This window comes from Geospiza fortis, unplaced genomic scaffold (assembly GCF_000277835.1).
Source record: "Geospiza fortis unplaced genomic scaffold, GeoFor_1.0 scaffold40, whole genome shotgun sequence".
In the NCBI taxonomy this organism is placed as follows: Eukaryota; Metazoa; Chordata; class Aves; order Passeriformes; family Thraupidae; genus Geospiza; species Geospiza fortis.
In genome coordinates this window covers 21559107-21586998 of record NW_005054297.1, presented here as the reverse complement: position 1 = coordinate 21586998, position 27892 = coordinate 21559107, and the positions used below count along the sequence as shown (strand labels likewise).

General features: G+C 39.6%; 1 protein-coding gene across 3 annotated transcripts in view; it reads right to left on the bottom strand.

Moving 5' to 3' along the window:
* The window catches only part of VEGFC (vascular endothelial growth factor C), an 81605-nt gene that overhangs the window by 41684 nt on the left and 12029 nt on the right, over positions 1–27892 (bottom strand). The window contains exon 1 of one of the 3 annotated variants that reach the window (XM_005415539.2): positions 27309–27886. The exons of 1 other annotated variant lie outside the window; for it this stretch is intronic. In XM_005415539.2, the coding sequence (XP_005415596.2) occupies positions 27309–27452 (144 nt within the window). In that variant the 5' untranslated portion in view covers positions 27453–27886. Of the gene's footprint in view, positions 1–26813; positions 26838–27308; positions 27887–27892 lie in introns of those variants that run through there. One more of the 3 variants, XM_031065997.1, reaches the window with a different exon arrangement.

Sequence of the window (27892 nt, the reverse complement as noted above, 5' to 3'; positions counted from 1 at the left end):
AGAAATACAAACAGTTGTCATGGAGCTGCACTTCCTCTTACAATTATTCTTGAGAAAAAAAAACTGTGTAATTTTTTCTGCCAGCTCAGTTTTCTTGGAAAGCCTGTGACCTCAGTGTGAATTAAAAGCATCATCTTGTCCACTCTGTAATTTATTTTGACTTTAGTAAGGCTTTTTCCTTGATATTCTAAGACACAGGAAATGTGGTCTAGAGGAAGTTACTACAAAGAGGGAAGCAAAACTGCTGGAAAACTGTACCCTACATTGTTTGTCTATGTTTCACTGTCAAAGCGAACACAGCTGTATTCACTGTCAAAGTTAACACACTTGTTGCTGTGCAGTTGAACATACTCATTCTGGATTTGAGTAGCTGAAAAGGAGATGTTTACCAAAATATGCTTCTGACTGCTTAGTGGTAGGCTGTAAAAAGTTTGGATGACAGGACCAGATTTCAAAAGAAACTCTATCAATATAAGAAATACAGGGGGGGAAAGGTTGTGAGATTTTGTTAGGACACTTCTATTCCTCAGAATCTTTTAAGTTCAGTCCTTCAGGCAGGAATACTCAAATGGACAAACACAACTGAAGAAGTAACTAACTGCTGCTAACATTGTAGCAGCTCTCCAGTAAAGCCATCTATGAGTCACAACCTGAACATGAGTTAAAAACTAAAAAGAACACACTCAAGAGACCAGTGTTTAGTCTAAAGAAGAGGAGTTTGAGGGAAGTTAAGAGCTAAAGACAAGGAAAGAGGAAATAAGTAATGTTCCATATCCACATTATCTTGGACAAAGAGTAACAGATTTATACTTACAGCACACACTATTTACACTGGATATTAGGAAAAAGAATTCTGGTGAATCAACTTCTTTCCTAGAGGTCTGTATGGGAAGCTATATTAACCAAATTCCCCTTTTGTCTGCTAACAGTCTCCCTTTGCTGTGCCACACAAAGACTTTTTTTGAGGCTTTTTTGTTTGCTTTGAATCTAGCCAGCATCTTGCTTTCTGCCAGTCTTGTTGTAAAACAGTACTGCAGCAGCTGAAGTCAGGAAAGCAATCAAGACAAACTTCTCTGATGGAACTACATCAGCATATCTCATTAGCAATTGCTGTAAATAGTCCAAGTATATGAAACAAAATAAGGACATGTTGATTCAAAATTTCTTTTACCGTGAAGCTTCAGCTAGATCCAGTGCACCAAGTAACTCCTTCGATATTCATGTGGACAGCTCTACATGTGAATGTGATTCCAAGAAAAAGTGTCTTTTAGTGTAATTATATATTAGAAGGAAAACACAGTTGGTTAAAAATGCCCAAGAAATAATCCAATAGAATGATTTTTCCCTAAAGGTGTTGGATATAACCAGCAAACAAAATTGTTTTGTAAAAATACATAAAGTACTTCTAAACTATTACTTTGCGCTGCAGTTACAAAACAGCCTAACAAATGTAGTTTGGATACCTGTTCCAAAATCAGGATTCTACCATATTGCCATCCAGTAGTTTAAGAGGATGGGGGAGAGGAAGGGAGTAAAAGGGAAACAGATCTTTTTCTGACTAATGGATCAATTCCAAAAATTTTGAAATGCAAGAGGCTCTTTCTTTTTTCTTTTGTTTTCTTAGTAGTTGTGCAAAATTTGCAATGACTTTCAGACAAAATACACTTCAATCTTGTAAGGCCACATATATAAGTGCACATAAGAGCAAACATGAAAAAAGGCAGAAGTCTAATTAGGCTTTAAAAAGACAAAACACAAGGGGAGTCACAACAACGAAATCTAATCTTTCAGTGAGCAGAACACACATTGCTTACTACTTTTCCCATTCATGAATTCAGGTCCCTGAATCCATCCCTGCACTGGGTCTATATAAAAATGGATCTATGGTTTAGCTACAACCTCCTGTGTAGGTTGTTCCATGCAGATGTTCACCAGAAGCCAATTCTTTGTGTAAGAGACACTTGATTTACTTGACATGGTTGATTTTAAACCATAATTTCTAATCAGACAAACTGTTTTAAAGTTCTAAAAATTAAAAATATGAATTAATTCCATCAAAACCCACTCAGTACCATATTATAGTTTTAATCTAAAGGAGGGCTATAGAAATCAAATCATCACTTTTTTTTTAATTGCATGACAATTTACAGTAAGAATCTTTCATAATCATGAAGTCATAAAAAAATTGGAACATTTGGCTTTTCAGAAAGAACTTCCCCTACAATAAAGACATTAGCACTGAAGCTTTGACTGAGGTTTAACTGAGCTCAAATATGTTTCTATTTTTAACTACTTAGTTTTAGGGAGAATAAAAAAGAAAATCACTATTGGTCCCACTTTAATACAATTCAATTTTAATTTAAAGCAATTGCTGAAATTTTTTAACCACCCCAAACTCTTAAAGACACAATTTTCAATTATATCTGGAACAGCTCCATATTGAATCTCAACTTTAACTAATTTCTCAATAAATTAAAACATGAAGTTCCAAAGACTAGTCTCATTTTCTGCATGCGAAAAATTTTCAAACTCTTATTCTTTCAAGGTGCATACTCCAATACCTGAGCAACAGCTATTTTCCTTTCTATTAATTCTACTCATAAAAACTTACTAGGTTTTAACTAAGCAGAAAAAAAAGCTTTGTTGGAAGGAAAAGAAAGTCAGTTAAAATGTGTGATGTAGATCAGTTGTTTGTGGGCATTTCCTTGGCATACATACTAATTTTTAACTAATTCTTGATATCATTGTTTTGACTTTGGAGAAGCTGAAATTTCTTACATAACCCACAATATGGTATGACTGAGATTGTAGGGGCAATGAGCTCTCAGAAGGTTTAAGTTTATAAAGATTTTTTTTCAAATAAAAGTAGAGATATGAGAATTTTAAAGAGCACAAAACACAGTTGGATCAGCTAGCTATCTACAAAAAAAATCTCAACAGAGATCTCAGAAACAAGTATCTGGACAAAAATCTGATAAAATGCATTAACTAAAGCTGGATTCATGAAACACTAATGTTAAATGAATGGCTGCATTAGATACAGCACAATAAGTCCATACTACACCCTGGTTTACTCACTTCTCAGGATATCATCATGGAACAAAGAGTGAAGGAACATAGCTTCATAGCAGAATAGTATTTTTGACTACTACAGCTCCACCTGAGGAAGAAGGAACTTCCAACTCAGCAACCACCTGGAAGCAGAGAAATCTTGGTGCCCTCTAAAGCTTATGAGAGGGACGAACTGAAGCAGAAAAGAACATGGTGAGGGCTCTCCAGTAGTGCCTCAACGTATCTTTTTGGGTTTTTTGAACCCAAAGTTCTTAGAAACCTCTGTAAAGCCCCAAGCTGTTCATTGAGTCATCTATCTCAGCTGAAGTGAAGAAATGTCTGTGAAAACAGAAGTTTAAGAAATGCCTGTGAAAGCAGAAGTTTAAGCTACTGGATGCCCAGGGTGTCTGAAAGTCCTGCTCTAAGAGATGAGAGGTATATCAAGGCAAGATAAAGTGCTTCTTCAACCTACCTTGATAAACAGAAACCTATTCAGACTCATCCTAGTGAGATGCAGGTACAGCAAACCCATGAGTAGGGGATTCTTAAACAAAGAAAATAATGATAAAACCTCCAAACCTCTGCAAATCCAAACAAATAAAAATTAGATCCTTAAAAGATCAGTATTTTTAAATCTGCCTCAATAGAAGCAATGTAGGAAATAAACTTGACCTTTATTATCAAAAAAGGGAACATTTTGTATAAAGTTAAAAAAAAATACAACATATACGTACATTCCACTTCAGGCTGTGCATATCTCAAGTTTCCCAATGCCTTAGTCCATGCAGAGAGAACTTCCAGGGGCTAATTTAGAATTTGCATGGGTTTATCCTTTGAAGCTGTTCCCTCTCCCTGATCTCTCACAACAGCTCTGGGTGACCAAGTTTCTAAGACAGCACATGGCTAAATGCCCATAGATGCTGGACTTTGTTCAAAATGCAATTCAGTTAACAAGCACATTGAAGTCCTCCAGTGGTAAAAACTACTCCTTTGCTCACAAACTTGCAAATCCCTTATTTGCCAGAGATTACTGAGGTTTTTTAGACTGTGGAAAAAAGTTGACACCACTCACTAGAAATTACTCTATATGGCCTTTTAAAGAAAGGACACTAAAAAGAAAACAAGTAGCTTAACATATTTTCATATATCCCTATGTAGCTGTCTGATAACATAAACGTACTTCAATCTTTAACTGGGTCTTTGAAGTAATGGCAAAAGAACTTCTTGGCAGTAATTTTTAATTTTTATAAGACCTTGAAGTACGCACTTTATTCCCACTAAAATAACTATTTATGTGCACTTGGACTAAATCACAGCCTATGAAATCCATTGTCTTTTGCCAACTTCAGAAACTGAATCAAATCCTGAACCTCGTAACTATCAGAGAACTCTTAATCTTCATATACAGAGACATCAGTTCAAAAATATTCAACACAGAAATGTAGCTAGGAAACTCAAAGTGGAGATATAGATATCAAAATTACAACTCCTAGCAGAAAAAACCTGACATTGTCAATTTGCAGTTTGCATAGACAATGCTACATACACAGAGATAAGAATTACACTTCCACATTTATGCTTTTTTTATTTTTTTGGGAACTAGAATTCCAAGCATATACCACAGCAGTTATTCAATACCTGAATATCCAAAGCAGGTCTTCAAACCAGTAGTGACAAACCTGCATAAAGAGCTTATCACTGTCTTGATGGTACCTACCATACATTCAATCCCAGCACTTATGTCAAGTTCAAACAGAAAATGAAGGTAGTTTGTGACAATGTGCAAGTTAACAGCAAATTAGCTACCTACTGAAGGCACTAACAAGTGAAGCACTAACAGTACTAACAGCTGTTACAACACAGAACTGAGTGTGGACAAAATTCTTCAAGAAACACTTTGTAGGGTCTCCCAGAGATGCACCTTGCCCCAGCTATGCCTAGAAATACCCCATTACTATATATATATAATACATATTCTATATATTACATTATATGTTATACCCCAGTTATCTTAAACCGTGGTTCAAGAACAGGTGTCCTCTCAAATTCAAGATACTGCTTTCTAAACTTCCCTTCCCACTGTAATCCTTAACTAAAAGGTTGTTGGAAATTACAGAAGCAAAACAAAAGGAGTTTCTTTGGGTCTCCACTTTCTCTAGCAATTATTATGGCTTTATATATACACATTGAGCAATGCAGCAGTTTTGGGGTTTGTGGTTTTTTGTTTGTTTTCCATAAATAAGAAGAGAATTACACCAACTCTCACTACCATGTCCATGACTTCTCCAAAAAGAGTTTCTTTCTTATTTCAAGTCTCTGGCTGGTGCCCATGCTCCCCAAAGAGGGAATTAGTCTGACCTGGTCTGCCCTTGGTACATGACACTGCAGCTGCATTCACAGGCTGGGAAGGGGACTCAATGGCTCTAAGGAGCATTTTCTTGAGCAGAAGTGTTTCATATGAAGTGCTACAGGTTTTTCTAAGCCTCTTAGAGAGGGAATGAAAGAAGGGGGACAAATGCCCACAGAAGAACTTCCATGCCACCGTTACTGTGGCCTGAAATTTCGAAGCAGCTCTAATTCGCTCAGCAAGCTGCTGCACAGCCTGGTAGAGTCAATTAGAGGTAGAAGACCTTAAAAGACCTTAGAATTAGAAGTAGAGGACCTGGCCATTACCTTACACACACCTGTACTCCTCAGAAGGTGAAAACTAAAAATCCCTCCTAACAGTTTTCTTCTGGCCTACAACAGAAAATGACGTACACCAAAGATGCACCTAACACACTTCTATCACATGCCACACAACACAGCATTCCATCTGGCTATATTTGCAGGGACAACAAAATTAATGGAAGTTGCAAGTGCTTTCTAACCATGCTCAATACCCAAAGGTGTTTCACCACACTTACCTACACCTGCTTACCAGTTTGACACAACAGCATGTCCAAGCATCATTTGCACACATGAAGTTATTTGGGATTCACAAAGGAGGGTCACCAAGGAGAATCTCTCCAGGAAGCTGATCACTTTGGCACACTCTGAAAGCTCGAGTTTTGTGCAAAGTGCAACAGGTGCTTACATCTAAATATCACACTAAGAAGAAGGGGTCAGTGACCACTCTTTATGTACAGTCTGGTACTCTGAATGCTTTCCTTGGAAATGGGTATCTGTTATCCCAGTAAAGTTTCTATCAGAAGTTCAAAACCACCCAGCAAGTGTTAGCAGCTGCCCAGCTATCAGTGCCTTGCTTCACACTGGGCAGCACCCCAGCATCTCAGTGCCAACAGGCCAGCCATGGATACCCTGAGTCACACTGGATCACAGAATCTGGCCCTCAGCAGCTTGTTGCCCCTTTTCCCCACTTTGCCGCCACAAAGATCAGACCCTTGATCTTCTACCCAAAAGTATAGCTAAGAGTAAAGACTTGAGATTTCTACTGAGAATGTTGGCTCCATATTTTGTTTCTTTCTATGTGTGGGTCTGACATAAGTCTGCAGATTGGGACAAAAACGTGGATTGAATTCTGTTTTCAAATAAGTGCAAGCCCAGAGTAACTACTGACCTAATACACTTATTTGGGATATAAAACTGAGTAAATAAAAGAACTCAAGACAAAATAACTCTTAGATTTATAGATTTCACTTCTTTAGTTCATGACTTTTATACTCCTTAAGAGATCAGAACAGCTCCATATTTTTAACATGCAAAGTGTATTTCAGGTCTAGCATGCCCAGTTGAGGAAAAGTGCATTTATATTTAATTATGAAAAAAATTATATTTGTTCTCTAAACACACTGCTTGAAAGCTTTTCTTTTCCTGTTAGCAATATTGCCAAATCTTATTTCCATCTTCAAACAGAACTGTTACTGTTTTACTTAAACTCTTGGAGGCACAATTCAAACTTCCACATATGTTTCCATACAAAGCCCAGCAATGACAAAAAGCTTAAAAAAATTAAATATTTCTTCCAAAGCCAGAAGGGTCATTTGGACTGAGACGCCCAAAATTATTGACTGGATTTGGCTCACTAGAATAATTCCTTCTGCACGTAGCTACAGCTTCCTCCAGTGCTCTTTTTCAGATACTTCAAGATGTAAATAAGGGCAAGCTGGGGCTGCACGAATTACTCACACAGCTTGCTCCCTGTCATAACATTTATGGAAACATCACAGCTCTCCTCTCTTCACTTAACTAGAAACAGACAAGCAATGAAGATACCTACTCTGGTTTACTGATCTATGATGGATGAATATACACTCACATAAAAGCAGCATGTGCATTTGTAAGAGGACAATTAGGGACAAGAAGAATATCACCTCCAATCACATGATGAGATATACAATCACTACAATGAAGTGAGACACCCATGTTAATCCCTGATCAGCATAATAGGGCTGCAATGATGTTTGGATGCATCACTTGAATAAAAGTTCATCTGTAGACATGGAAACTGCCTTACTAATGCCACATGCAGAAGAGGGAAGGGGGGTACAATTCACTGTTGTTCCCTTTTATATGTGTGAGATTCTTATAATGCTGTCTCACTGACAACACTGGAATGTAGAAATTACTTACTGTGGCTTTTGAATCAATCTTCTAGTATTATTTCACATTTAGCCTTCTATGCAACAAGTACATATAATGTTAAATATTAGAAGATAAATCACAGTTTTATTTCAACTATCATGAGTTTAAATTTTCATTATTTTGCTTTGCTGGAATAACGATTTTTCATATTTGAGAGTGCTGGCATTTTACTGCAGCAGGTAAAAAAGGGTTTTCTATGTGACACAGCAGGTAACAATGACATAGGAAGCACTTCTGCAGCAGTAATGTACATTTGTTTATTGCTCTCCCTATCTTTATAGCTTGTTGTTTTACAGACCATATAAAACACTTGCAATTTATTAGTAAGGCAATTTAAACTAGCATGGTAGGACAGCTGAACCATTCTTCCAATTACAGTTTGCAGGCATTCAAGAATACATTTTCTCCAATGCTTTGTTTCTGTCAATGCATATTAGCAATCATAAATATGAGACTGACAGGGTCAGGATTATCAAGTTGAAAAAAATCAAGGTACTGCACTGGATTTGAGGTAAGAGTTTTCATTCGCTTTAATTTTCACTTTCTTTCTAATGAAATTAAGCAGCCTTTTGCCATAAAAACATGAATGGGAAATATAGGGGACCATATTCAGTTTTCCTCATTTGTCATATTTTCTATGAAATTATCACTTGGAGTACCGAGGCAAGAACTGCACTTCACCTAGAAGTCACCTGGGTCTTATTGCAATCTACTCAAAACAACTTTTTCTATTTAAAGCAGAAAGAGGAACTATATTGCACTTCACAGTTTGGGGAAAATATGACCAAAAAAATCAAGTAACTATAAAACACTTTTGACTCAGATGAATAAGTGTGAGAGAGGTGACTTGGGTCTCACTTCCCCACTCCGAATAAAACTATTAAAGAAGGATGAAGATGAAGCAAGAAAGCAGGAGGAGGAGTGAAAGAGACCCCACTTTTGGCATCTGAGAGCACAGGCAGCTATTTCATTGGCACTGCCACAAGGGCTTCTGCGTTTATCTAAAGGCACATTTGTGGACAGTCACATTTAGATATGAAACAAGTTATAGTCATGCATTTATTTCATGTAGATCAGGGAATACAGATCTGTAAAACTACTTAGAAGTATCTCACTAATAAAAGGAAAGTTACTAACTCAGTGGCTTCTGTCATGCACATCTTGATCATCTTTTACAATATGAAGTGATACAGAACACAATACAATACTTCAAGTGAAAGCAGTCAGTCTTCTACTCACCCACATCAGAGAACATGCACAGTGTGATTTGACTGTATGATGAGCCAGGCAGCTAACAATTACAAACTCTTTTCTAAATAAAGACATGATTTTGGCATGAAAATATGTTTCACCCTAAATATGAACAGTTCTCCTGATAATGCAGATTTGCTGCATTCTACTTCTCTGAGATTCCAACTGTCAACGAGTATACAGACTTCAAATCTTATGGCAATAAAGTATTAACAAGCATAAGTAAATATCCTGGAGTCCTAACATACACCTAGGTAAGATACACCAAGACTGCAATGAGTATAAGCACAAGGTCCTGAAAAACAGCTTACTGATCTCCAGTTTGAATCTCTCCTCACCATTTAACAGAGTCAGCATCCTACTTTCAGTTGGGACAGAGCTGATTTCTTCTTAGTAGCTGGTACAGGGTTGTGTTTTGGATTTGGTATGAGATTGACACTGAAAATACACTGTGTTGCTGGGTAGCACTTAGCCTAAGCCAAGGACTTTCCAGCTTCCCTTGCTCTGCCAGCAAACAGGTGCACAAGAGGCTGGGAGGGAGCACAGCCACAACAGCTGACCTGAAGTGGCCAAAAGGATATTCCATACCAGAAAACATCACAAACTATGGGAGAAGCCCATCACTGCTCAAGGATGGGCTGGGCATCAGGCAGCAGGTGGGAAGCAATTGTGTTGTGCATCACTTGTCTCTCTTTGGTTTTAGTCCTCTCTTTCCTTTCCATTAGACTCTCTTTGGTTTTAGTCCTCTCTTTCCATTAGAATTATTATTGTTATTATAATTCAACAATCCAATTATTAAACTGTTCTTATCTCAACCCATGAATTTTACCTTTGTTCTTCCAGATTCTCCTCCCTATCCCACTAGGAGTTGGGGGCAGTGGGGAGTAAGTAGCTGTGTGGTACTTGGCAGCTGGGGTTAAACTATGACAATCAGTATGAAAGTTTTAAGAATTGCTAAAATAGGCAATTTTTTTTTTTTTAAATCTAAAATTTGGCAGTAAATACCTGTTTTCCAGACTATTTTAATTTTAAATTTGTTTTTGGTTTCTGTATTTTCTAAACTGAAACTGACCTAATGGAAACAAATCCATAAAACTAACAGAGATTAATTAATGAAAAAAAAATTGAGTAATTTTACTTCAGCTATAGCAGAATTGTAATGTGACAGTTTTAAACACACATTTGTATTCTTATTTTCAAGTTATCTAAAGAATCTATGTGTATATATAGATATAGACACATATTGTAAATGTGCATGTGTGTTTGTGTGTCTATACATAAAAGGGTGGGAACAGCATGATTATATTCTATAGCTAGATCTAAACTAAGCAACAGCATCCGGATACAGAACAATACCTTAAAATAAAACTATATGATCTCAGGAAATTCCATACTAAAATTATCTCTCCTTCAATTCCACTGTATTAGCGCTGAATGGGAATCAAGACAACAGCTGGTGCTAGCAGCCAGATGCATTGATCTATAAACAGTTTTATTCTTAAAAAAAAAAATCAAATGTGCTTTAGACACTCTCAGCATAGAGTATGCTATATAGTGCTCCTACTAACCTTAGTTTTTGCATACATATTACTGGAGCAGTAGGAATAAACTGGATAGCAGTCCAATCTCTTCACTGCTGCTTTGCTTTATCCCTTTCACCTTCTCCTTCAGCTACTTGCTATGTGTAACTCAGCACCAACCAATGGGATTTAAACACCAAGCAGATGTTCAATACTGCAGAAACCTGAGCTTGATCTGAGGACACAAGTTTCATATGCTTCATAAAAATCCCTCAGCAATTTCACCAAAGAGGCTATGGAAAACATGAAATGCAACTGAAAAGTGTTGCTGTAGTTATACAGGATAAATGTGCAAGTGCATGTCTCCCTCATTTAGCCTGTCCATTGAAACGAGGTAACTTTTGAAAACTGAAATTTGTGAATATACCTTGAATCTGTGCTTACCGAGGCCATGCCATGTATTCCTCATAGCTGCCAGTCCCTGTCTTGTAGCTACAACACAAGACCAGACAGCGTGACTCAGCTGCTTAAACTTTGAGCAGTTAAGGCACAATAATCACAGATGTTTTTCAAAGAATGACTACCTCCTTCAAGGCATTTTCTGCTCTAGGGTTATTTTTTCATAGGACATTGCAAAGTGAAAAGACAACAGGCCCTCACAGCTGAGTTAACAGTACCACTGTGATCTAAGTTATTGATCAACAAATGTCCTAGACTATCCCAAAACAACCCCACACCCATTCTTTCTATTCCCAACTGCTTATTCATGCCCTCCCACAAATACTTGTCTCCTGGGTAGACACAGGCACACGTGAAGCCAAGAAGTAAACCAGACTAAAAAAAACCAAAACAGTTCAACCGAGTACTCCTTAACCCTCACACCTCTGCACAGGCAAGCTGCCACTTGGATCACATTCCCAATCCAGGTCCCTACATCTCCCACTATCTCAGGAAGGGACAGTGCAGGTTACAAACCAACAAGTGGGCAATGGAAATAAATACAATTTGGGCTGGCAGCACCAAACGATGCAGGTTCTGGCAGTTCACTTAGGCTGGAACTTCTCCAGTTTGTCCACATGTAAGACCTTGTTTCTAGCTGTTTATTCAAAAGTTTTGACAGACTTTAACCTGAAGCTTGATTTTCCGCTGAGGAACTGTCCTAATGTCTGTTTCTTGTCCACATTAATATAGTGCAGCCTCCTCAATGAAGATTTGCAGCACCTTAAATTGACAGCGAGGTATGATATGGAGTGATGAGAAGAGAAAGAAAAAATGGAGGGTGCCACAAGGGCATACTTTTAACATCTCCAGCAGAATTTAGCCAACAAACACGCCTAACAGCTTATGAATTTCTGTTAGACTTTGGCAGATTGCTCTGCTAAAACACAAAGAGTTATAAGGAGCAATCAGTGTATATTCCCTGCAGCTGCTAAACAAGACCTGCTGTGCAGGCACAGCTTTGGTCTGCAGTGGGTCATGAAGCAACAGCAGTGAGAAGAATAAACTTTAGTGTAAAGAAACCAAAAGGAGAAAAAGGCCCATTTTGCCCTAAGAATAAAATGAGAAAAATAAAGGACACAGGGAGGGAAGAGAGTGGAGTCTGCAGCTGAAACCTGGATCTCAGAGAAGACAGTGAGAGAAAGAAGAAAAGAAAGCTGTGATCTGAAGCTAGTGAGGGAGATGGGGAGAGACACACACTCCATGAGGGACATACATTGGCACTAATTTGCTATTTGCTAAAGAAAAAGTGGAAAAGGAATCAAAGGGCCACGACAAAGGGCCTGGTGTAACCTCATTGCCATTTATTCACATGAGAAAGGGTAATTAAAAATTATGATTATAGGTACAAAGATGGGAAGGGAGAGATCAGATTATTTCACAGTTTGATGAAGAAGAGAAGCAAGGTGTAGAGAAAACACAGTGAGAAACTAGAGACAGATTTAAAACACAGGAACTGCTCAAGAAGCAGGTGAAAGACAGAAGCCTAAAGGACACAAGCCTGATGCCCCCTGTGCTATTTTACTACTTACACAAAGCAGCCCTAAATGAGCAAAAAACACTCAAAGGCGTTAAGACACACAGGCTTCTATCTCTTCAGCTGTATCAGTTTATGCATCAATTCACGGTCCTCAACTTAGGTTCAGCATGTAATTCACAGGCTGCAGTGAGGGAGGTAAGTGGAAGCACTTGGGCTGGTGCTGCTACCCAGTTGCCCATAGCCAGCCCCATTCTGCAGGACTGTAGGCTGTCCTCTAGATTTGGACCATACAGCTGCAGGCATTTTTGTTTATCTTTTCAAAGTCCCTAAATATCAGGTAACTCCAAAGAGTATCAGAAGTACATCAGAAAAAAAGTAAGTTTTTAACACTAGCGTTGTCCAACTTCTGAACACTATTTTTACTGAAGTAGCAAGCTGTAGTGTATTCTTACACTTCATACATTTGTGGTTTCCATGCTTGTCAGCACTACCAGATTTATCTTGGCTCTAGTGAAACATATTATTTATGTGGAATGACAGCAAGACATTGATAATAAATCTTCATATCACAGCAAGAGAAAGATTCCCAGACTCCAAACTCATGTCACTGAAAGTCCAAGTACAAAGCAGAAGACAAATAATATTTATATGTCCTTCTGGTAGTTTAGTTATTTCTACAGAAATAATTTTGGACAACTACCTTCGCTCAACATAAATAACCAATGGACAGTCTTGTAAATTGCCAGCGCAACTTTAGCTGCTCATGAACTACATGGAATTTGTTGCAAAAATTAACCTGTTTACAATTACATCATTAACCAGATCCCTTTATCACTACACAGAACACAACCACAGTACTATCTAATCACAGGGAAACCTGAGTTGGAGCTTCATAGTTGTTTCTGAGCCATGTTCTACAGGAAGCACAGCTTAAATTAGCAATCAGCCCAGTATAACCAGCCCTCCACTTCAGTATTGCTTATTCTTATCCTATATGTATGTAAAGAGAAAAAAAGAAACTAAATCAGCAAAATTCGTTTGGCTAATAAGAACCTTATTACCTACAAAGATTAAATGAGAAAGAATTTTATTAGAATAACCTGTTCCCATTGGTAGTCACGGTTCATGAGGATGTGTTTGTGAAACACTGCATCCAGGTACACAACTACTCTTAATTTTGCTACACTGTAAAGCAAGATCAGCCACTAGGAGTTATTTGCCTGAAGTACTCATAAGCAAACTGTTGCACAGTTACTGTAAATCCAGCAGAAATCCATGCTGCTACCAAAAGGAGTACTTGCCTCCCCACTACATGCTTCCCAACACATGTAGAGGAAGGAGAAAGAACCAGGAGAACAGGGACAGGCTTCTGGCTGGAGCTCTCTTCTGTCAAATGAAGTACAGCCTTATTTACCATAGCTCACATGCAATACAGTTACTTGTTACTCACAGACACTACCTTCTTCAGCTACCAGGGCTGGACCCAGACAGGTAGGATCAATTACACCTTTCTACCAGCTTTGCTTACAGAGCATAATTCTACTAGAAAATTAATGTATTTCAGACGACTCTAGTAAAAACACTGCAAACTCAGAAAGAAAAAATAATTGAATAATACAACTTGTCCTTCCAAGGTACAGCTCTGCCAGAGCTTGGCATGAAATATAGTGACCTTAAGGAGGGTGGTAGAAACTTCTCAAACTGTGGTGATCTTCACTGACTAGAGTCAGAGAGGTTGTGGGGTTTCCTTCTTTGTTTTATTTCAATCTCCTAGAAGACTTTGAAGCCATTGTTGCAGCCCAGCTAAAGCACTTACATATCAGAGTTTCAGGATACTGGCTGCAAACTAATTCTGATTTTATGAAAGCAGATGGGAAAATTGTTAAGCAGCAGATTAGAGTAGTTCTGCATTAAATTCAGTTACTTTAATGATTACCAAAATCATTAATTCAATTTTTCTTTCATTCATTAATTCAATTTTTCTTTTAGGATTGTTACTGAAGTATCAGTGCAAGTTTTGTAAGAAAAGCAGTTAATTTCACATCTTAGTAAGACTTTGCATTTACTTTAAATTCTTCAATACTGCACTAACTCAAAGTGAAAAGGAAATTCCAATTCTGATTAAACTAATTAGCTAATGAACACAACCCACTCTGGCTCAGAACAAATAAGTTTTTTTAATAGCTTCCTCATTAGGCAGTCTGAAGGTAAAAACACATATGTATACCGATGACAAAAATTTAAGTCTTTACAAGAATACATGTTAAATAGTTTAAGTTAGGGGCTTTATGATAAATCACATGCCAGGGTTTTTGAGGAAGGAAAGAACAAAATCAAAGCTAAATACAATTGTAATTGTTTTCACAATTGTAATAAATATGTGCAGAACAATGACAGAAATCAATAGGTTGGCACAAATATGAAAAAAATATTTAGAATTCAAAAATGTTATCACCATCTAGAAGAACTTCAATTTTATTCAATATACGACTTGTTAGATAATATCTCTATTATAACAAAAATTATTTAAACAAATATGCCCCAATGGGACCTTTGTCAGGATGCATAAATTCGTCAAATACAGCAGGGTACTTATCTAGTGAGCAGAAGAAAAATATGTCACAATAGCACAAAGCAGAAGGAACAACCAATGCAAGGATAAAAAAAAATCCTAACCCAAGACAACTTAGTCGTCTTCAGAAGACTACAGACACTTCTGATGGGGTAACACTCAATGTCTGCTAAAGCTCACGTTGTATAATCTTTATCTGAAGGGCTTCTCTTAATTCCCTTATCTTCTCCCTCCTCCTAGAAGATGAGAATAGGGAATTAAGGGAAATTTGTGATCCAACTCCACCTCCTTCCTCTAAATACCCTTGCAACTGTTCCTGTACTTTTCTGTGGGTAGGGCTTCAAGAGAAGGAAAGGATCTCCTGGACTGCCCCTGTACTCAGCACTGTGCTACTGTTCATCAAATGGCATTTGGAAGGTGGAATTTCCTACAAAAAATCCATAGTAGGGGGTTTCAGGCACCATAAACACCTCAAAACAGCTATAGATTTGAATTCTGACCTGGAGGGAAAATATTTCCCCAAGCTGGCAAAGCCACAGGCAGACAGCAACTAAAGACACACCTCAGATATAATAAAGGTCTAAAGATGAAAATAAAATCAGTCTCTTAATTAAGTGGGTGAGAGAAATCTGACAATGCACCCACTGACTCTGACTGGCCAAAATATATGAGCTAATGAAATTTGTATTTGATTGAAATACAGATTAAAATAATTAAATGACACATTTATGTTTCTTCTTTAGTTTGGTCTTCAAAATTTAAGGACATATATCCCAGATCCTCAAATTAAATGCCCTTTTTTTCCTCCCAAGTACTGAAAATAACTTTTGTGCCTGTGTGACACAAGGTTCAAATTATAAATCTTAATAATATTAATCAAAATTAACTATGGAACAAGTCTTTACATATATTGCAAGTCTACAAAACCAAAGAAACTCCACTGCCCCCAAAACAGCACCATCATGGCATGAAGTAGCTCAGAATCTACCAACTGCTAATAGAATCTTCAGTATGAAAACAGACCAAACCCATGGACAAGACATCCTTAAAGAGATACTGAAGAGGCAGAGGGATGTCTTCTAATATCCTCAATCCAACAACTGTGCATGTTAGGTGAGTAGGAGGGGAGGGCTCTGGAGAAACTGATTAAGTCCAAATATTCTCCTTAAAAAGAACAGCACACGCTGCTGACACCACAAAGGCCACTGGCAAACCATCAGTTTGCCCCAGTGGGGTATTTCCTATATTCTTATGCTTTAGGCTAGGCTTGACATGCATCTAAAAATTTGCAAGCATGGGCAGGTTTTAAAATTTGCTTGGTCATACGCACTTAATTAGTGCACATAACCAAGCTCTCACAAATCTTGTCTGACAGTAACATCTTATTGTTAGCAAGCATAAACAGTCTTTGCAAAACTGCTGACATACTTCACAGATCACACTAAGACCACATCTCATTTTTAAAGAAAAATCATTAAGGATATTAAATATACAGCTCATGGTTTATAACTCAAAAGATAGCTAGTTCCATTAAATTTCTCACTGTGCACATGTGGCAGGCAGAAAAACACATTAAAACCATAATGAACACAAAAGTCTAAATAATCATACATCATCTTGAAACAGGCCCCTAAGAACAACTTTTATGTGAATTTTGAGGAAGTAGTAATAACTATGAAATGCCTTCCCCCATCCTGTTCTTCAGTATAAATATGGGTAGTTCTTTAAAGGAGGCATTTTAATCATGTCTGACACGTTACAAAATACTGGCATATCAAGACACACTTTTAAAACAAATACACAAGTGGAATTATTATGAAAGAGAACAGAACATCAATGTGTCCCTACACACATCTGTTGTGTCCCACATATGGAATCTTGTGTGCACTCCTGGCTTCCCCCTCTCCTTGTTCTGCAGTCTTAGAATTAAGAAGGCATGAATTCTGGTGATCAAAGGTAAAGAACAATTTCATTTCAAAAAGCAGGTTAAATAAGTGAAAGATCTTTAGCCTGAAAAAGAACAGTGGAGAAGGGAACTCAATAAAACCACAATAGGCATGTACAGAAATGCCCCCTGCCTTGTTCAGAGGAGGGACTCTGGAAGTTTCATATTTAATCAGCAGGTGTCAGAACCAATCCTTTTGCTTGTCTTGAGCCTTTGTTTGGTTGTTTTTAAATTTACTATTATGTTTAGTAAACAGAACACGCACTTAAAGGCATACTCGTTGATACAGAGAAGCATTGATGTGAAAAGCTTCTGTGGGCTCAATGAACACCTGGAGGAAAGTCAACTGAAAGCCATTAAAGCCAACGAAATAACACACACCCCATCATTTAAGGCAAGGAAGTTCACAAGCTGCAGCCAACAGCCTGTCAGCATGCAGTGACACTTTCCATTTCTTTGCTCAGAAGGAGGTTGTCAAGCAGATCCTGTAATTTGGCAAGGCTTTGGATGGTAAGGGCATAAAAAAAAAAAGAAAAGAAGGCCAGCCAAAAACTAAGAGGTACTGAAAGACCAGAAGAATGCCTGCAGCCAGGTGCATGTTGCCATGGCTGCCCTTTCACAAACACGATGAGTCTGGGGATGCTGCAAATGTCTGCTGCTGAGTGTTCTAACTGAAGTCCCCAGCTGGCCAAGGAGTGAGCAGCAGGTACATGCTGACACACCAGGTATTTCTCCAGAATGTGGTCTGTGGGATGCAAAGGTAGAAGAAAAAAGTAGAATAGAAATTTCCCAAGCCATTTCCATGAGGTGGCTTGAGGACAAATCAGCTGGATGTTGTGCATCAACCTCCCTACAGGTGAATCAATCAGGGCAGCTCACACAATCAAGGATAAAAAAAGGAACTTTTGGGGGCAGGACTCACTGGGTACTGTCTTCTTGCAGGAATAGACATGGCCATGGCTAAAAGGCAGCCTTCACCTGGAAGGAACTGGGGAGAAGGGTGTGCCAGGGGGAAGATGTGACAGATCATTCCTCATCAAGTACTGCATGTGAGGTTTCCAACATCACCCTCCAATCATCCTCTGCCACATCAGTGGGGCACAGTGTGCAAGTTCAGTGGCTATGCAGCATGGGCTCCGCAATGAGATCACTGAGAATGGCACATGGGGCAAATCAGGCATTTTGCCCGACCAGCTACGGATACTCTTCTACTCTTATGTGACTTCAATACTCCATATGTACAGCATAAGCCAACTAATCATGGGGTAAAGCAGCAACTTACAGGCTCAAAGTAAAAACAGATCATCCATCTGTCACATGAGATGAGGATTTGAAAATTTCATTAATTTTCTGAAACTGCTAGCTAAGATATCCAAAGAGTTTCATTACTACAAAGAGCCTTTTTATACTGTTAATCCAGATTGGTAGTGACTGTTCAATTTAGAGTTTGCCTAAATCTTTAGTTCTACCTGATGCAATAGAACAGCCTAATTCTTCCTTCCTTTGAAGCATGGCCCTGCCCTCTGAAAATTCTTCTCAGCTCCTTTCCCAACTTCCTGTTCCAAATTCATGGTTCATTGTGCTTTTACTGCTTTACAGCCCATCCACAGACATTTCAAAAAGGAACATACTTCAGAGCTCCTCTACAGATTTTTACTCCTTTATTTGTTTTTAGTGATTTGATCACCTGCTGGCCCAGCCACATGGAGAAAAAAAAATCATTAATCTTAAAAATCTTCATAACTTTCATAACTAACACTCAGCGAGAAATCAGCGGCTCTTCTTGGATAAGAAAAATAAAAGTTTTATCGCAAAACACTTTACAACTCTTAGTTGTACAGGCTGCTTTTCATCTGACTTGGACACCGCAACGTTGGAGAGAACCATAACTGTAGGCAGCCCTTCATCAACCAGTTTGCCACTCTAAGGTGGTCTGATCTCAGTCTGAGTCCAGCTGTTAATTTAAACTACCTCCCTCAGCACACAAACATTGTCCCCTCTTGGGAGGGGTTCATTCTCACGTGTCCAGTGCTATTGACATGGCATTCCTAGCAGCTGGAACCAATTGCGCGGAGGTAGCCAGGAGCTGCCCACCTGCTGGGCTCTGCTCAGCCACAAAAGCAGCCCAGACCACTCCAAACCCCGCGCTCAAAAAAGTTCCCATACCTCAGAGTGTGCCTGGGAACACAAGGCAGAAAGCACAAACTCAGCAACACTGACACTCCAGCAAGCAAGGAAACCCTCAGAGAATTTGATTTTGAGCCTCTTGTTTCTGTTGTCTGGCAGTTTAGATGAAATTAAACTTTACAAAGGAGACATGCCAATATTGGGCATTACATATTGGGCATTACATCTGTGGGATTTTTGCAGCTATTAATGCTCTCCTGAAATTTGTGCCCTGTGGGCTGCTCAACACAATTCTTGGTATTTTTAAATGAACCAACATTTTGCACTTCTCTAACCAGCCAGAAAAACATCCCACTGGAAAGTCAAAGTAATTGTCCTTCCCAGAAAAATAAATTCTCCATATTTACTGATTCTACTATGCAATCCTGCTTATCAACAAGATAGTCTCATTTCCTCCAAATCACAGAATATTTCAGTACTAACGAACTAAAGGAGGTAAAATTAGAAAATATCCTTGTGGCAAAGAGATATTGAATGCTTAATATGAAAAAATTGACATTTGTAAGTCAAATGAAACAAAGTAAATTGTTGTATTTGTACTGCAGCAGCACTCTGCCCATTATGCAAGATGTGCTGGAGAGTGGGTGGGGTGAAGAGGAAGTCCTAGGCTTTGTTTTAATTTGGAAACATCTGTCCCTAGGGAAGGGACAAACGTCAATAAGGCATCAACTCATAAGTTTATTTTGTATTTTCCTTCCACAGTTAATTGCACTGCTGATCTAACCATAACAGTATAATTTTTATAGAATTGCTACTTACCTCCACCAAGACTCTTGATTATTATTACTTTTACAGGCAAATTACGTTTCTGTCAAGTTTACCTGTGGGTAGTTACAAACAGGTAGAACTGGACTGATTGAAGTTCCCTATTTCTAAGAAGAAATAGGAGTGGTGCATTCTAAGTAATAGTGAGTGTGCAATTAAGCAGAGATTCTTTCCTCAGCACCACATGAAATAAAGTATTATCCTTTTAGGGGTACAAAATACAAGCACTGTCTGTGACTTTCAGTGAAAGCTTCTATTATGGTATCCCCATAGTCTCCACCTCACAGCAGTCACAAAGCTGTCACATATTGTGCAGCACCTCACAGCTGTTAGTCAAGAAGAATGACAGGTCAGGACTGGTAAATTCACAGGGCTCCAAAGGCAACATTAAAAAAAATAGATTATTTAGAAAACCAACAAAACAAACAAGAACACCAAAAAAACCACCAAAACCCTCTCAGAATTACTTCCAGAGCTTGAGGTAAGAAATGCTTTCCCTTCTTTTTTTTTCTTAGGAAACAAAGAAAACCAAAGAGACTTTTCCTTAAGCAGACTGGAGAGTTTACCCACCAGCTGTAACTTTCCCTCTCTCCCTCTGAAACAAATACACCCATTAAACAAACTAACTAGCCCTCCAAACACTTGATTGTCTACACAAACATGAGTAAGTCAAGAGCAGATAAGGTGTAAAGCTTCACTTGGCCAGTTTTTCTCTTGGCTCTAAATATTGTAACTGATGCCACAAGTACATTCTGGACAGCTGGAGCAGTTCACCACAAATGCATTTGGCCAGCTGAATTTGGCAGTTGAATTAAGTTGAAGGACAACAACAGTAATTTTGCTTCTTTTAAACAATCTCAAATAGAATAGAATATTTCAGTTGGAAGACACCTACACCAATCACCAAGTCCATCTGCCTGACCACTTCAGGGCTGACCAAAAGCTAGAGCATGTTGTTACAGGAATTGTCTAAATGTCTCCAAAACATTGACAGGCTCAGGGCATCAACCACCTCTTCAAGAAGATTGTTCCAGTGTTTGATCATCCTCTCAGTAAAGAAATGCTTCCTAATGTCCAGTCTAAACCTCCACTGGTGCAGTTTAACTACTCCCACACATCCAACCACTGCACCTGAGGGGCAAGAGATCAGCACCTCTCTCTCAACTTCCTCTCCCCAGAAAGCTGAGAGAGCAGGGAGGTCACTCCTCAGACTCCTTCTCTCCAAGCTAGATGGCCAGAGTCCTCAGCTGCTCTTCACAGGACATCCCCTTCAGCCTTGTCACCAGCTTTGTTGCCCTCTGGCTGTATCCAAGGACCTTCACATCCTTGAATTCTGGGGCTCAGAACCGCACACAGAACTCAGGGTGAGGCCACAGCAATGCAGGAGACCAGGGTATCTACTGTTCCTAAAAATCTTTAGAAATATTAGAAGTTTCCACACACGCTTGTGGGGTGTTGGGGCACTTAATATGGGTCATCTTCAGGGAAAAGTATTAGGAAATAGCCAATTGTTGCATCTGTTCTCAGAAGCTATCCCTTCTGCTTGATTCCTCTCTCTTCTCTCTTTCTCAACAGAGCATAACTATTGAGTAAGCAAAGTCAAAGAATTAAACTATATAATTGTGTAAAGGATTTTGTTCTTCACAATTCCTGAAATTACTTAGTGCTTTCTCAGTGCTGTCACAAGAAGGTAGGAGAAGTAACACCGGTGATATCACACTTGACACCAGACAGAAATACATGTGTCATTTGCTCCCCAGCAGCCTTCTGGCATCTTCTTCCAAGAACTTTCCAATTCTTTGCCAGATTTTTCCCTTGTCCAGGATAAAAAGTCCTGCTCAATTCAGTAAGGAGCAAGATATAAAATGTCTTCACCAGTTTTTAAGCTGCTTTCTGAAGGTCAAGCTATCAGAAAATTGTCAGTGAGTCGGTAAAGTCATTATGTGAACAGTATGGAGTAATACAGAGTTAGGGTGACAGCAGTGTCAGGTTACTCATGTCATTAACTTCCCCAAGCACTCTTCATTGAAGTTAACCATAAAAAAGATCCCAAAAGTTAGCTGCAGAGGACATATGGCCTTAGTAACTACATGAAGAATGATTACATGCTCATCTACACTCAGTAAAGACTACAATACAGTCAAAATACAACAAATGCTATGATTTTTTTCCTTTCCTTATCAGAAGTTTTCCCCCATGGTTTCTCCTCCTTCCCCAAAGAACACCATTTCTCTTGATTCCTTTGCTAAAAAGGAGCTTCTTACTAGAATATCTATTCCTTCCACTGACAACTGCAGTCTCTAAATACTTGTAAGAAGTTATAGCTATCTTAGACAAGCCAGAAAATGTCAAAAGAAAAAACCCATCAAACTACTGCAGAGTTAAAGGGACTGATTTATGAAGATTACGATGGAAGAACAGAAGAAAAAATTACTTACAGCATAGCTATTTCCTAACTAAAGTCTGAAATACAACAAAGAGGGAGAGCAACACAAATATTGTCACCAAAAGAACTTGTGGAGCAGATAAACACAAAACAAGACAAAAAGTTGACAAATTCAACAAACAATCATCCACGCTCCCGTAAGTTATCAATGTTTTAAATTAAAATTCTGGTGCAATTTATGCAGCCATTAGTTTCTTTGAAGTAGATAACACATTTACATGGAGGGGAATTTGGTATTACATTATCACTCTGACTAGAACCAAGGTGAAATTTAAAAAGTAATAAATATTTATAATAGATAGGGAAAACAATCATACCCATACTACTTACTAATCAAAACTTAGTACTTTACCAAACAAAACTCCTAAGAAGCAACTTAGTCTTTAAAAGAACTTGCAACTTTCAGGGACAATCTTGCTTGGAATTTCTTATAACTCATTCTACAAACAGCTGTAACACATTTTTTTTACATTAAACAGGATATTACATTTGATAGGAAACCAGTGTGACTTTAGTTGGATTCCCTTTTTTTTCCAAGGATTTTTTTTTCCATGAATCACTGACCACATTTAAAACAGCAGCAGCAGAAGGCTCTCAACAGATTTCTATCCTGGATGCAGGGTATCAGTGGGAGATTATTTTTACCATCACCCTCAGCTACAACAGTCTGAAGTCTAAGTCCTGGTTTATTTTTACTAAAATAAGTGGATACACACCGTTGAAAAACAGGCAAGACTTTGAATACACACAACCTAAGTGAGCATAAAAATAATACTTTTGATGAGATGCTTCTGTATGCCTCTAAACACTGCAGTTAAAATGACCTCCACAGCTTTTTTATAACTTTCATAAATGCATGGGATTGCTGCTGACAAACAGCTGAAGTCCCTCCCAGGCACACCAGTGTGCTTACACTAGACAGGAATGCTCTCCAAGAACTAGAAAGTGCAGTGAGCTCCTTGAGCTTAGTACTGTACTTTAGTCACACAAAAGGCCAGACACAAGTTTAATATCTATGTTTGCAGAAGCATTGTTTAGTCTTTAAAATAATTACTACTACCAATGTGCATCCCGTTGCATCTGCTACAAATAACGGTTCTAAAAAAAACAGCATATTTTTGTGTTCATGTGTCTGAAAAGAGAGTGGCTACACACATACAAGAAAATTTGCAGCAGACTAAACAGCAGCAGCAGGAAAAAATCTTCTCCCTACATGCTCTACATAGCACTGCTTAAGTACAGGGAGTGAGGTGTGTGCATGTTTTCAGAACAGACCAGGCAGCCTCATCTCACCTGTGCATGAACACGGAGTAAAGCACTTGGTAAACTAACGGGTGACCATGAAACTGATGGGTCTGAGATTGTGCCAGAGAGATACAGTGACAGCAGGAAAGCCAGGAAACTGACACGCTGCTTTCCCTCACACTCCCACTAACTAACAGTACTTAAACTCTGGTAGCTGTCAATGAGCAGCACTGTATGATTAGGTCAGATTTGAAATAATTTTATAATAATCAAATTTAAAAGGTATATCTCAGGTAGCATCCAAGAAAAATGTAGCTCAAGTAAGCGCATGCATTTACATTGCGCTAAATCACAGAATCACAGCACAAACTGCTCTGTACTTTACTGCTGTCTCTGTACAGAGGCCACAGTGAAATTTTCACGGATATGCTTTACAACAGGTAAATACATTTTCATTTGCTATTCCCATTCTAATACAAAACTAAAAATTTTTGCATAAATATAGTTTTAAACCTTTTCAAACTACATGGGACAATTGACCAATATTGCTTTTGCACAGTCACATAATTCTAAAGATTATGCACCAAAATGATGGTGCAGCTATGGCAAACCCTGCCAGCTGTGTAGTTTCTTTCCAGGTATTGTTACCAAAATAACCTATTTCTGCTATTGTTACCTCATCGCCATTAATGAAGTCTAGGTCTAGGTACATGCTACTGCCACACCTTTATTTCAATGACCTAAGAAGTTTAATTCCTGCACAGAATACCCACGTAGTTCCTTCAGTTCATTTTTAAACTTTCAGCAAACAAACAATAAGGCATTACTTATTTCTTTAAAATAATACTCTCCCAGGTAGATGGTTTATACTCACCCCACATGCCTTATACAAAATTACCTAAAGAACACAAGCAGGGACTAAACACATTATAAAAACACTCAAAGACAGTACAAGGAGCTAAAGTTGCAAAAGAGCTCACCCTCCCCTTGCTGCAGCTGCTCCGAGCATCCCTGCGGGGCGGCGGGTCCCTGCCAAACCCGTGAAATCCGGGGCAGGAGGGCTGATTCCCCCGGGCCCGCCCGGAGCAGAGCGCTGACTGAAGGACCAGGCTGCTCTCCACACCCGGCTGCTCTCCACACCGAGCCACCCAGGCGGAGAGAGGGGCCAGGGCCAGGGCCAGGGCCGCCCTGCCGCTGCCCCACCGGGACGGGCGGCTGGGGCTGCCAGGGGGTCAGCTCCTCGGGACAGCCCCCTGTGCTGCAGGAAATCCGCAAGAGGTGATTTACGGGCTCGTTCTCATCCCACTGAGCTGACAGTTCAGCTGGAAAGTATTAATCTGGGCCCTGAAAGCTTGTTAAATAAGGAACCTTACCCTTAGGCTGAAAAAAAAAAAATAAAGTAGGGGTGGGGGGTAGGAGTGGAGAGGGATGAGGTAGTGTTGCACAAGCTTATCAGGGCCCACTTGCTGCAGAACATGCCCTTGCAAGAGCTGTGTATGAAGAACTACTACTATTTATATCTGTAACACTTCCAAGTTGCTGCAAATCTCTAGACAAGTTTAATACGTGAAAATTACCTGCTTAAAAACACAATACCCCTATTTTCTGGCCAGCTTTTCTTCCTATGTTGGAGGAGCCTCAACTTCATTCACACTTTTTAAAGCGCTTTCTAAAGCTAAAGCTCTTAAAATAGGAGTGAAGAGAAATAAATGTATTGTACGAAGAGCTGACCCAATGGCCTGTATGACCTGCACTTAGGCATCAGTTTAACATGCAGCAGCATGGCATCTTGATGGGAAGTAAAAACATAACATCTGTGAACTTCCTTGAAGTTAACAAAGTTCAAGCAGTTGGCTTTATACTGACAATACAATTATATTTTCCTTGAAACAATTATTTGCAGTTTACTTATTTAATCCTTTCATGATTACCTAAGATACTCATCTCAACATTCACAGAAACAAATACGTGCTGTATTCACTCACTCAAACAGTTCCAGCAAAAGCAACAAACTCATAACTAAAGGCTTCCAACACGACAAAGTCTGTTGGATCCAGAATCTTTCTCTACTTACTACTCAGCAGTAGTCAGGCACAAAAACGTTTTCCTATTAACGTAATCGCTTAACACATGCTATCCCACTCTCCTTGGTCTCTTGACCTTTCCTTCCTTTGCTTTGCTGACAGTTCCTCTTTTTCCAGGGAGCACTTGCACTTATACACAATGCACTGCAGCGGCAGCTCCCAAAGACTTCGAGGTTTCTTCAAGAAACAGAGTAACTTTCCACACGGTATGCTGGGAACACAAAAGCATCACTGAGGAGAGTACGTTCACTATCAGCTGTTCTACCTCAGCAGTCTAAGTACACAAGGTGTGTGCTGTGCTTCAGTCTGGAGTCTCTACCTTTTCAGCATAAGCTATTCCAAGGCTTTACAACTCAAATGCCAGTTTCACCCAGTAAATAACTGACTTACAGTCATGGGTTGGAAGGAGTTGAGGTATTTTTACCCTCCACTAAGTTTTGACATTCTTTTTATTCTTTTTAATTTTTATAAATAATCTAAGTGGTAAGAGTGGCTAACTGAATTGATTTCGTGTTCCTACTTTAAAATACTAAAGTGTGAAAAACACTTTATACACTTTTAAGCAAGATGATCACTGATAGCGTTATTAGCACTCGGAATATTGCAATGTAAGCATTCAACTGTAGTTAAAATACTTTGAGACTACAGTATAATCAGTAAACTTTTCCATGCAGATTTGAAAAGCATGAAAGTATGACTTCTGTATACAATGTACGGTGTACAACAGTTTGCATACCTGAAGTGCAGCTAATGTGTACTATCAAAACTTGATTTCCTAGGTAGTTACACTAAAATCTCCCAGACTTTTAATCAGTAAAGCAAAGAGTGTAGGGGGAGAAAAAAATCAGAATATTAGTTTAAATTTCAATCCACACAACTCCCTCCCTGCCCCATACTGAAATGAATAATGAATGAGCTAGGTCATGATTGCTTTCAACAAGTATGTCAGAAATCTTCAAAACAATGAGATGAGGGTAAGACAGACATCAAAGGTCTCCGTAACAATGCCACATGCTTATACAACCACATACTATGCATCTTTTTTATGCATCAGCATACCAGGAACTGCACTAACCACAAGTACCAAAGGTACTTGAGTTTTATGTTACGAAACTTAATATGCAAACAAAAATTAACCGAGAATTTTAAGTATTTGTGACTGGAATCCGAGAATTTAAGCCCAACCTTCACCATGAGTCTGGGCAGAACTAAGGTTTTCAGACCGGAGTGTCACCTTACACCTCCCGTCAACCGTGTCACACAGCAGCAGCTCACCCAAAGCGTCAGTAACTCCAAGAGACTTCTCAACAAATGGAAAGTCTAGGGTTTTGCTGTCATCGTCCTCCCACGCCTCCCGGGCCGCTCCGTTCTTGCGCCCAGCTGCTCCCCGGAGCGCTGCTCAGCCCGCAGGAGCGCAGCCCGCGGGCTGCCCTCCGCTCATCAGGTGTTTCGCGTCCCTCTGTAAACGCAGCTGTTCCCCGTGCAGCCCGCCCTCCAGCATCCCCGAAAACTCAGACGCTTTTAAAAATATTCCTTCCCCCACTTTTAAGGAACTCCCCCACACTTCAAAAGGCTTCTCCCACATCTTCTCCTTGGTGGAATTCCCAAGCCGTCCGTTCAAAGGGACTCGCAGCCTCATGCCCAGAGGAACTGGCATCTACAGCGGGGGCACGGGCTTACCTTTGCCTCCCCCGCGTCGGGCTCCTCCTCGTAGTAGCCCTGGCCGGACTCGTAGGCGGCGGCAGCGGCCGGCTGCCGGGGTCCCAGGAGCACGGCGCCCGCAGCCAGGCAGCAGCTCAGGGAGAGCACCTCCAGCAAGTGCATGGCGCACGGATGGCAGAGCGGGCGCGGAGCGGGGCAGTCGGAGGAATGCGGCCGAAATTATGAGGCTCCTTCTTTTCCTCTCCCCCCCTTCTTTCGCTGTCCTCTCCCCCCTCCCTCCCCTCGCAATATCCAAGGCAGTAAAATCCGTGGGATGGAGAAGATGCGGTAGCAGCAGCTCCTATGCGCCTGCAGGGGAGTTCCCAACTTTCCCAGCCGCTTTGCAAATTCTCACCAAAGTTATCCAGAGTTTGCCAGGTAAAAAACCCACCAGGAAACCGGACATCCGAGGCTGCGCTCACTCAGGAGCAGGGGAGGTGGAAAGCGCAGAGAGGAGGAGGAGGAGGAGGAGGGAAGGGAAGGAGGGAGAGAGAGAGCGAGTCAGGGAGCAGCAGAGCGGGACCGAGCGGCCGGTCGCAGCCGGGGAGATCCCTTCCTTCAGG